The sequence below is a fragment of the Salmo trutta genome, chromosome 17 (genome assembly GCF_901001165.1).
Source record: "Salmo trutta chromosome 17, fSalTru1.1, whole genome shotgun sequence".
NCBI classification, from domain to species: Eukaryota; Metazoa; Chordata; class Actinopteri; order Salmoniformes; family Salmonidae; genus Salmo; species Salmo trutta.
This window is the reverse complement of record NC_042973.1, coordinates 1,714,341-1,726,695: the sequence shown is the minus strand read 5'-3', so window position 1 is coordinate 1,726,695 and position 12,355 is coordinate 1,714,341. Positions and strand designations below refer to the sequence as shown.

The window sequence follows — 12,355 nt, the reverse complement described above, 5'->3', positions numbered from 1 at the left end:
TGGTGACAAACAAACAAAAATACATAGAAAATAAAAGAACATATTCAATCCATAGATAAGAGAATGTCACAAGAACAGGTCGTATTGAATATAATTTAAAGCCGTAGTGTTTAAAGTCGAGGTCGTCGGGGGGCTGCAGTGGGGGGGGGGCCTGCAGTGGGCTCGCCAAAATGTTAACAATAATACACACTAAAGAAAAATATAAAAAACACAACATGCAACAATTTCAAACATTTTACTGAGTTACAGTAGTTACAGGAAATCAGTCAATTGAAATAAATTCATGAGGCCCTAATCTATGGATTTCACATGACTGGGAATACAGATATGGATCTGTTGGTCACAGATACCTTTATAAAAGGTAGGGTCATGGATCAGAGAACCAGTCAGTATCTGGTGTGACCACCATTTGTCTCATGCAGCGTGACAACATCTCCTTCACATAGAGTTGATCAGGCTGCTGATTGTGGCCTGTGGAATGTTGTCCCACTCCTCTTCAATGGCTGTGTCAAGTTGCTGGATATTGGTGGGAACTGGAACACGCTGTTTTACACGTCGATCCAGAGCATCCCAAACATGCTCAATGGGTGACATGTCTGGTGAGTGTGCAGGCCATGGAAGAACTGGGACATTTTCAGCTTTTAGGTATTGTGTACAGATCCTTCCGACATTGGGGCCGTGTATTATCATGCTGAAACATGAGGTGATGGCAGCGGATGAATGGTACGACAATGGTCCTCAGGATCTCATCACGGTATCTCTGTGCATTCAAATTGCCATTGATAAAATACAATTGTGTTCATAGTCTGTAGGTTATGCCTGTCCATACCATAACCCCACCGCCACCATGGGGCACTCTGTTCACATCAGCAAACCACTCACCCACATGACGCCATACAAATTCTCAAAAATTACACTTACGGTAGAGAAATGAACATTGAATTCTCTGGCAACAGCTCTGTTGGACATTCCTGCAGTCAGAAGACCAATTGCACGCTCCCTCAAAAACTTGAGACATCTGTGGCTTTGTGTTGTGTGAGAAAACTGCACATTTTAGAGTGGCCTTTTATTGTCCCCAGCACAAGGTGCACCTGTGTAATGATCAAGCTATTTAAATCGGCTTCTTGCCACACCTGTCAGGTGGATGGATTATCTTGGCAGAGGAGAAATGCTCACTAACAGGAATGTAAAAAAAAAAAAATTTTTTTTTTTAGAGAAATAAGGTTTTGTGCATTTCTGGGACCTTTTCTTTCAGCATGAAACATGGGACCAACACTTTACATTTATATTTCTGTTCAGTGTGGCTTTAAAAACAGCAACACTTTCTCTACACCCCATGGCAAAATGTGCAGAATTGCACAAAATTAACTGCGGCACTTGAGTTTTTTTGTGGCCCCTAACCCCATCAATGTCGCCCATCCCCTGGACTACGTCGTGGAAACAAGTGTTCTTAATGTTTTGTACACTCAGTACACCCACTGAAGAAATGTAAATACCACTGATTTAAAAGACATGACATTTATAAATAGCTTTTCTTCTAAGACACCAAACTGAAAGGTTAAACACCTAACAACATAATGTTATTTCTATTCATTGAGTTTTATAAAAAGATTAGCAATAAAAAATGTCATGGTTTTGGCTCCATGGTTAATATTTCAGGTTTCTCAATTCAAGTGATTTCACATTTCAAAGATCACAAGACTTACCATCAAAACTAATACTTGCAACTTTGGTATATCTACTCTCTCCCGCTTTTAGTGTGATTGCTTTGAAATTGATCGTAACCGCTTCGTTGGATGGCGTCGTCCGTATACTCTGTAAAAAACAAAATACAGCTTTAACCGGCCGTCAAAAACAGGAAACAACAGGAAAACAAGAGGAGGAAGTACCAAGCAACTCACTGTGATCGAAACATCTTTCGTTCCCGAATTCAGTAGAAGTAAATTCAATTGTTTCGGCCGATCTTGCGACCGTAACGTACCGAAGTCTAGCATCTCCGTGGAAGAGTATATACCAGGGGCTAGAGAGGAGAGACCATACAGAAAGAACGGATGAACCACATGTGGACCAGACAACAGACCGAGATTAAACCATAAGTTAAATAATCGTTCATTAAAGACCCTTTAAAAAAAGGTTATTGAAGCCTCGTCCCTAACCAGACACCCAAACACGGATTTACACAGCTCAGTTCCTCCTGTTCTAATTGGTCCTTGGTGCCAGATACACCTGTGGCATTTCAATGCACCCAACCCAGCCTTAGCTATCACGAACACAGGTTATAACAGGTCACAGGAGCACAAGGTTACAGGTGACAGACATGTCTTATAATGAACCAATCAATAATACCGGAGGTGACCTCCACAGGCAGTATGATAACCTGGTCTAATACCTGAGGTGACCTCCACCTCCACAGGCAGTATGATAACCTGGTCTTCGTTGGTTTTGATCCTGATGAAGGCTGTGTGGTTGTCTGCATCTCTCGACGAGAAGCTAGCCCTCATCACACCCTTCGTCTCAAACGGAGGGATCTCCTACAACACAGAGAATACAAGATGAATAAATCCAGGACACAGTCAGGAAGCATCCCAAATGGCTAGTACGTTAATAGTAAACTACTTTTGACCACATTCTCTAGTGCACTATAAAGGGAATAGGGATCCATTTGGGAAGCTGCATCAGAGCGAGGGACCCTAGAGCAGGAACTAGTGGTCAGAGCGAGGGACCCTAGAGCAGGAACTAGTGGTCAGAGCGAGGGACCCTAGAGCAGGAACTAGTGGTCAGAGCGAGGGACCCTAGAGCAGGAACTAGTGGTCAGAGCGAGGGACCCTAGAGCAGGAACTAGTGGTCAGAGTGAGGGACCCTAGAGCAGGAACTAGTGGTCAGAGCGAGGGACCCTAGATCAGGAACTAGTGGTCAGAGTGAGGGACCCTAGAGCAGGAACTAGTGGTCAGAGCGAGGGACCCTAGAGCAGGAACTAGTGGTCAGAGCGAGGGACCCTAGAGCAGGGACTAGTGGTCAGAGCGAGGGACCCTAGATCAGGAACTAGTGGTCAGAGCGAGGGACCCTAGATCAGGAACTAGTGGTCAGAGCGAGGGACCCTAGAGCAGGAACTAGTGGTCAGAGCGAGGGACCCTAGAGCAGGAACTAGTGGTCAGAGCGAGGGACCCTAGAGCAGGAACTAGTGGTCAGAGCGGGGGACCTCAGAGCAGGAACTAGTGGTCAGAGCGAGGGACCCTACAGCAGGAACTAGTGGTCAGAGCGAGGGACCCTAGAGCAGGAAATAGTGGTCAGAGCGAGGGACCCTAGAGCAGGGACTAGTGGTCAGAGCAGGGGACCTCAGAGCAGGAACTAGTGGTCAGAGCGGGGGACCTCAGAGCAGGAACTAGTGGTCAGAGCGAGGGACCCTAGAGCAGGAACTAGTGGTCAGAGCGAGGGACCCTAGAGCAGGAACTAGTGGTCAGAGCGAGGGACCCTAGAGCAGGAACGAGTGAAGGATTCCTGCCGTAGAGAGAGAATGGACAGGGTTCTGACTAGATGGAGTACAGCTATGACAGGAAACCATTTTTTTTTTTAAGGACATTTTACTCCAAAATAAATTAAAATAAAATGTTGACCACATCTAAATTATAGTTTCCACCTCCAGAAAAGAGCCCAACAACATATTGGCAAAACTTGAATTATAGCCTATGGGTTCTGACTAGAGGGAGTACAGCAACGACCGAAAGTGACTTTTTCATAGCAGGTTACGAGAATTTACGCAGCAGGTTAGGATAATTAATGTGGCAGGTTAGGAAAGTGGTTCCCAAACTGTGGGTCGAGGGGTCGGCAGAGGGAGACGCGGGGTCCCCGCCCCCCAAAATGTAAAATAAATACACTTGAACAAAAACATAAAACGCAACATCCAAAGACTTCACTGAGTTACCGTTTATATTAGGAAATCAGTCAATTGAAATAAATTCATTTAGGTCCTAATCTATGGATTTCACATGACTGGGAATACAGATATGCATCTGTTGGTCACAGATACCTTTATAAAAGGTAGGGGTGTGGATCAGAGAACCAGTCAGTATCTGGTGTCTCCACCATTTGCCTCATGCAGCGCAACACATCTCCTTCACATAGAGTTGATCAGGCTGTTGATTGTGGCCTGTGGAATGTTGTCCCATTCCTCTTCAATGGCTGTGTGAAGTTGGTGGATATTGGCAGGAACTGGAACAAGCTATCGTACACGTCGATCCAGAGCATCCCGAACATGCTCAATGGGTGACATGTCTGGTGAGTGTGCAGTCCATGGAAGAACTGGGACATTTTCAGCTTCTAGGATGAATTATGAATGAACTATGAACTATGAATTAACACATATGGAATCCTAACCAAAGAAAAGTGTTAAACAAATCAAAATATATTTGAGATGTCTTCAAAGTAGCCACACTTTGCCTTGATGACAGCTTTGCATACAGAGTGAAACAGCTCCTGGGTTAGGAGACTTAGGTTAAGGTTTGAAAAAGTGTAAGGGTTAGCTAAAATGCTCTGCTAACCTAGTTTCCCAAGCGCGTTTAGTATTTTCACCTAGCACTACACAGCCGATTCAAATAACCAATTGATCAAGCTTTGAATCAGTTGTGTAGCGCTACGGCTAAAAACCCAAAACATTCACCTAGGGGGGGGGGCCCAGGACCGAGTTAGGGGAAACCATGTCTCATCTGCTACGAAAAGTCACTTCCGGGTCGAAGCTCCCTCTATAAATCACAACCAACCCGTTGGACAGGACTGAATTTGACATCATAAGAGATGAAGAGACAACTATTTGACATTCTTGATTTGATACGAAAAACAGAAACATGAAACGAACCCAGAATGTTCTGGTGCCTCCTTGTTGATGACCTTTAGGCAGGTCCAGATGAAGGTCTCCATCACTTGAGTACATCTCCACCACCTGCAGGTTATAACATCGGCATAAAATGTTGGATTAAAACAATTCCACAGATTTGCTAATAAAAGGCTGTACATTTTCTTTTCTTCCCTTTCATTAGAACAGACTTACATTTACATTTTAGTCATTTAGCAGACACTCTTATCCAGAGCGACTTACAGTAGTGAATGCATACATTTCATACATATTTTTTTAATTTTTTTTTATACATTGTTTTCCCCCCCGTACTGGTTCCCCGTGGGAATCGAACCCACAACCCTGGCGTTGCAAACACCATGCTCTACCAACTGAGCCACAGGGAAGACTTGTATTACTTCTCATGTAATTCAGTGTGGTTTACACCGTTCCAAACAGGCAGAAAAATATCATAATCTGACTGAACCTGTTGATCACGTAATAGGTCACAAAGCTTTCACTCCTATACCCTCGTTTTTCCTTGATCTCATTATTGTTATAGTTATGCTGATCATGGTTATAATAAGTAAATGTTGTTATCATTAGTAGTCTTTGTATAGTATCCTTGTATAAGCACCAGGGAGCTGTAGGCTTACGGGCACATCCTGTTCAGTCTTAATACCATAACTTACTAAGGTCTATATTTTAATATATAGGCTACTGTATCAATCAATCAATAATTCATGCCATCACACAGCATACAAGACATTCGTGCTTTAAAATGCAATCAATGATTTTAGTTTTAAAATGAAATAAAGGGGATCTTTGAATAATTAACCTAAACAATAAATACACCGCAATTCACAAAATAAATATATATAAATATAAATATATTACAGACTGATACTTATTTAGTGTTGTTTACAATGTTCCAAATGGTCAGAAAATAATCATATTCTAACAACTGTTTGGAACACATAAAACTCTCAATGCTTGCTCCTCCAACCCTCCTCTAACCACCCTCTAACTCTCCTCTCCCCCTCCTCTCACCCTCCTCCTCTCACCCTCCTCTAAACACCCTCCTCTAAACACCCTCCTCTAAACACCCTCCTCCTCTAACCACCCTCCTCCTCTAACCACCCTCCTCCTCTAACCACCCTCTAACTCTCCTCTCCCCCTCCTCTCACCCTCCTCTCACCACCCTCCTCCTCTCACCCTCCTCCTCTCACCCTCCTCTAAACACCCTCCTCTAAACACCCTCCTCCTCTAAACACCCTCCTCCTCTAAACACCCTCCTCTAAACACCCTCCTCCTCTCACCCTCCTCTAAACACCCTCCTCTAAACACCCTCCTCTAAACACCCTCCTCCTCTCACCCTCCTCTAAACACCCTCCTCTAAACACCCTCCTCCTCTCACCCTCCTCCTCTCACCCTCCTCTAAACACCCTCCTCTAAACACCCTCCTCTAAACACCCTCCTCTAAACACCCTCCTCTAAACACCCTCCTCTAACCTCCAGTCGTTTCCTCAACTAAGTCAAATGTCTTCCACAGATTTGACTTCCCCTTCTGAGCAACCAGTAAACATTAGCCCGTTTCGATTATTATTTTTCACGTCCTCCGCAGCCATTTGGCTGTCGACATTACCGTGTTGGGAGTTTGTTATAACCCGTTTATTGATGTGATTATGATAGGCTTTAGGTCAGGCCCTATTGGTCACGTGGATGAGACGTTTACATGTTTCACGTAAAGAGAACGAGGTTGAGGTTATAGGGAATGTTTTTCCTAAACAAATTACGAATTTCGGTTACAGAACTTTTCAGTAAAAAACTGAACGGCTGAAAAGGTGTCGCAGCTTCAGCACGACACTCGCTGTGTTCTGGTGCCTTTTTCGCTGCAGTAGGGAGGAGAGCGAGACAACGTGCACCAGTCATTTGTTTCAACACAGTGTGACCATCGCGGTCTTTCATGAGTCATTCGTGTGTCTGGATCCTGGACTTCCTGACGGGTCGGCCCCAGGTGGTAAGACTAGGCAACAATACGTCTGCCACGCTGATCCTCAACACAGGGGCCCCTCAGGGGTGCGTGCTTAGTCCCCTCCTGTACTCCCTGTTCACCCACGACTGCGTGGCCAAACACGACTCCAACACCATCAAGTTTGCTGACGACACAACAGTGGTAGGCATGATGACCGACAATGATGACAGCCTATAGGGAGGAGGTCAGAGAACTGGCAGTGTGTTGCCAGGACAACAACCTCTCCCTCAATGTGAGCAAGACAAAGGAGCTGATCGTGGACTACAGGACTAAAGGAGGGCCGAACAGGAACCCATTAACATCGATGGGGCTGTAGTAGAGCGGGTCGAGAGCTTCAAGTTCCTTGGTGTCCACATCACCAACAAACTATCATGGTCCAAACACACCAAGACCGTCGTGAAGAGGGCACAACAACACCTATTTCCCCATCAGGAGACTGAAAAGATTTGGCACGGGTCCCCAGATCCTCAACAAAAAAAATTCTACAGCTGCACCATCGAGAGCATCCTGACGGGTTGCATAACCGCCTGGTATGGCAACTGCTCGGCATCTGACTAAGGTGCTACAGAGGGTAAAGCATTTACATTGACACCCCCCTCCCATTTGTTTGTACACTGCTGCTACTCACTGTTTATTATCTGTGCATAGTCACTTCACCCCTACCTACATGTACAAATTACCTCAACTAACCTGCACACTGACTCAGTACCGGTACCCCCTGTATATAGCTTCATTATTGTTATGTTGTGTTACTTTTTACTTTAGTTTATTTAGTAAATATTCTCTTAACTCTTCTTGAACTGCACTGTTGGTTAAGGGCTTGTAAGTAAATATTTCACGTTAAGGTCTACAATTGTTCTATTCGGCGCATGTGACAAAGTTTGATTTGATTTAATCTAATGCTTAAAGCATCAGACAAGCTTAGGCCATACGTAGTTGGTTTTATTCAAAACACATAGGGTAGGGGGTGTGTCTATATGGAAAAATATGTTGAAACAGTTCGACTAATCGATTGGTCGAAAGAACTGGACGACTCTTGGTAGACCAAGATTTTTTATCTTGCAACAGCTCCAAGTGGCTCCACACCTCTCCAAACTGTGGGTTTCAGTGAGAGGACTAACTGGTGTTTCCAAGTGTCTCCACACCTCTCCAAACTGTGGGTTTCAGTGAGAGGACTAACTGGTGTTTCCAAGTGTCTCCACACCTCTCCAAACTGTGGGTTTCAGTGAGAGGACTAACTGGTGTTTCCAAGTATCTCCACACCTCTCCAAACTGTGGGTTTCAGTGAGAGGACTAACTGGTGTCTCCAAATGGCTCCACACCTCTCCAAACTGTGCAGTTCATATAACATTTAAATGCATTATGACTCAAGGAAAGATCCTTCAACTATAAAAGGTGCAGTCGGGAGCTCTCTTACCTTTGACATTGAGGAAACTAAAGCCAGCCAACAGATCATTTGTTAGAAACACAGTCCTGTGTTCCCCACCATCACAAAATGGCTGTTGTTTACGCAATCCGAAAACATTCCATTATAAAACCCACAATCTGGGTGAGGTGGGCATCATTTGGAAGCGTATTCTACTGCCGACATGCCTAGCTAAGTTATAAAATACGATTTTACAGTGTTAGGCTTTCACAAGGCCCTTCAGATAAACAGATTGTCATTTAGGTATAGAATGGCGTCATGACTGCATCGATATCAGTGATTTATTGCTACTTGTCAAAACAACAGCGTTTTTGGTGCTTGTGCAGTTTATAAGGTTGCTTGTTTAAAAAACACAAGTAATATGATTATTGTGGCAGATGTTTGTGTATATTGCACATTTTATGTTTAGGTTTTCAATATATCACCAACTGTTTCTGCATATTGGAGTGTTCTGCGGATAATTTACTTCACAATACGATAAACATGCTCATTCTGTTCAGGACGACCCAGGATATAAAACACGTCATCCTTCTAACTGTGGATCAAACATAGCCGATCGTAAGTCTTGATATTGTAAAATGACATGAGTTTTCAGATATGGAAATGTGAAATGCACATTTGGACACACGGGTGTGTGGTTTGGCTTGTATGACCTCAACGCTGTATTTATTATAACCCTCAACGTTTCATCCGTCAGAACACATCCTCCCCCTCTCTATTTACAACATTTACCTCAAATCAGACAACAAATGTTAAAAAGTTGCCCAATTAGCAGGAGGGACGGGGCATCTTCTTGTGCTGTCAGTCAAAACCAATACAGGGCCGGGAAACGGAGAACCTGAGCTCTGATGTCGTGTATAACATGTCACTGTACAGCCACTTGGTTGACAGGGGGGATGACAGGGGGCTGTGAACCGGAGAACCTGGGCTCTAATGTCTTGTATAGCATATCACTGTACAGCCACTTGGTTGACAGGGGGATGACAGGGGGGATGACAGGGGGGATGACAGGGGGGATGACAGGGGGGGATGACAGGGGGGGATGACAGGGGGGATGACAGGGGGGGGGATGACAGGGGGGGATGACAGGGGGGGATGACGGGGGGGGATGACAGGGGGTGATGACAGGGGGGGATGACAGGGGGGATGACAGGGGGGATGACAGGGGGGATGACAGGGGGCTGTGAGTGGAAAGGGTTATGAGAAGTTACAGGCAATTCTATGGGCCAAATATCCTCATCCCCTTCCAAAAATCTAAAGACGCTAACGCCTGTGAAAGTGTGATTTGTCCAAAAGATGAAAAACCCCTGGAACTAATGCTGCGGATCTCACGCATCCTATTGTACTGTGACAGAGCTATGGTCGCTTTATGCGTCTGTCCACCAGAGATTCAATTATTTTATTTTATTTAACCTTTATTTTAACTAGGCAAGTCAGTTAAGAACAAATTCTTATTTTTAATGACGGCCTACCGGGGAACAGGGGCAGAACGACAGATTTCTACCTTGTCAGCTCGGGGATTCGATCTTGCAACCTTCCGGTTACTAGTCCAATGCTCTAACCACTAGGCTACCCTGCCGCACCATTATAACTAACCAGAATACACTAAGTGACCTAAACTATTTCAAACCCTAACAATCAATGACTCAAGTCTAAAACCTAATCAACTGGAAACATCGATAGATAAACTGTTAAGAGACGGTTTCCCCGGGACATGTTCAATTACTATTGAAAGTGCTTCTTTGTCCGGGACTAGACTTAATATGTGGCTAGGAAACCGGCCCTTAGTGGATGTTATGGGCACATTGATAGATTTCTTAGTGGATGGTCGTTCATGATACCCTAACTTAGACAGCTTGCTGTCAAAACGAGCTAGTAGAGTGTAGCTCATCCTTTTAAAGTGGACTGTTCTGCCTGCGGCAGGAGGACCTGAGTCCCATGCCTCAGGACTACCTGGCCTGATGACTCCTTGCTGTCCCTAGTCCACCTGGCTATGCTGCTGCTCCAGTTTCAACTGTTCTGCCTGCGGCTATGGAACCCTGACCTGTTCACCGGACGTGCTACCTGTCCCAGACCTGCTGGAACCCTGACCTGTTCGCCGGACGTGCTACCTGTCCCAGACCTGCTGTCCCAGACCTGCTGGAACCCTGACCTGTTCACCGGACGTGCTACCTGTCCCAGACCTGCTGGAACCCTGACCTGTTCACCGGACGTGCTACCTGTCCCAGACCTGCTGTTTTCAACTCTCTAGAGACAGCAGGAGCGGTAGAGATCCTCTGAATGATCGGCTATGAAAAGCCAACTGATATTTAATCCTGAGGAGCTGACCTGTTGCACCCTCTACAACCACTGTGATTATTCTTATCTGACCCTGCTGGTCTTCTATGAACATTTGAACATCTTGGCCATGTTCTGTTATAATCTCCACCCGGCACAGCCAGAAGAGGACTGGCCACTCCTCAGAGCCTGGTTCCTCTCTAGGTTTCTTCCTAGGTTCCTGCACAGCCAGAAGAGGACTGGCCACCCCTCATAGCCTGGTTCCTCTCTAGGTTTCTTCCTAGGTTTTGGCCTTTCTAGGGAGTTTTTCCTAAGCCACTGTGCTTCTACACCTGCATTGCTTGCTGTTTGGGGGTTTTAGGCTGGGTTTCTGTACAGCACCTTGAGATATCAGCCGATGTAAAAAGAGCTTTATAAATACATTTGATTTGATGGTGGTTACCATAGAGACGCATAAACACGTTTACCTGCAGTGGTTCACTGTGAGGGTTGTGGATGTTTATGAGTGGAGAGAAGCAGCCGTTCACAGGGACTCTAGCCCCGATGAAGGGCCGTAGTCTGTAGGGGTTGGGGACACCCACCCCGAACACCTGAAAACACGAGAACAGACCACAAGACTTATCAAAATCATCCTAATGTTGACATCTTTCTTTATATTTGAAGGAATAGCCTATTAAATGGATATTGTGTTTATGGTGCTGTTCCAAATGAGACCCTATTCCCTACATAGTGCACTACCCTATGGGCCCTAGTCAAAAGTAGTGCACTACATACGGAATAGGGTGCCATTTGGGACACAATCTACATTTGTGTGTGTATACATGTCTACAGTACCTGGTATGTAAACACTCCATGATGCGACGTATTAATAAATAAAGTATTTTCTACGTTTCCTACGGCCCTGGCGAGAAACACGAGATCAAACGACGTGTTTCCCCCTGCTGGGATTATCTGGAACAGAAAGAGGGAAAAGAGGCATTATCGGCTGGTCCCAACGGATGGAGCATTATCGGCTGGTCCCAACGGATGGAGCATTATCGGCTGGTCCCAACGGATGGAGCATTATCGGCTGGTCCCAACGGATGGAGCATTATCGGCTGGTCCCAACGGATGGAGCATTATCGGTTGGTCCCAACGGATAAAGCATTATCGGCTGGTCCCAACGGATAAAGCATTATCGGCTGGTCTCAACGGATGGAGCATTATCGGCTGGTCCCAACGGATGGAGCATTATCGGCTGGTCCCAACGGATGGTGCATTATCGGCTGGTCCCAACGGATGGAGCATTATCGGCTGGTCCCAACGGATGGAGCATTATCGGCTGGTCACATTGGATGGAACATGTATTCCCAAACTGGGGTACGTGCAATGCCGTCGGGGGTACGCCACATAAAAATGTGATTGACATTATCAACCAGTACATTTATATTTTCCAACAGAGCTATACATTTATATACATTTGGGTGAGTTTTTCCCCCCTCGCCTGAGTCGCCTCGTTTCAATGCCAAAATTAAAATGAAACCATCTAGTGTTCAGCGAAATAACAAGACAATGTCAAATAATTAACATCCAATCACATTAACCGTTACTCTCTCGTGGGAAACGTTCACTCTTGCCCAGACATTTAGAAACGAAACATGCCCATTTGAAAAATAAGCCACGGGAGTTTTTTGCGCGAGAATAAAGACGACTTGAGTAGTGAGACATGTAAACTAAACAAATAAAGAAACGTCTACACCACAGGACCGTGTGATTATATCAACTCCTCCCCACACTCAGCCCCTGGCCT

At 45.2% G+C, this 12,355-nt stretch overlaps 1 protein-coding gene across 2 annotated transcripts in view; it reads right to left on the bottom strand.

Annotated features, from left to right (window-relative positions):
• The window catches only part of tmem131 (transmembrane protein 131), a 118,147-nt gene that overhangs the window by 56,443 nt on the left and 49,349 nt on the right, over nt 1-12,355 (bottom strand). For both annotated transcript variants that reach the window (XM_029695365.1, XM_029695364.1), the window contains exons 6-11: nt 11,401-11,517; nt 11,034-11,156; nt 4,853-4,936; nt 2,390-2,531; nt 1,902-2,020; nt 1,707-1,815 (exon numbers count right to left, since the gene is read on the bottom strand). In XM_029695365.1, coding sequence (XP_029551225.1) covers nt 1,707-1,815; nt 1,902-2,020; nt 2,390-2,531; nt 4,853-4,936; nt 11,034-11,156; nt 11,401-11,517 — 694 coding nt within the window. The remainder of the gene's footprint in view (nt 1-1,706; nt 1,816-1,901; nt 2,021-2,389; nt 2,532-4,852; nt 4,937-11,033; nt 11,157-11,400; nt 11,518-12,355) is intronic.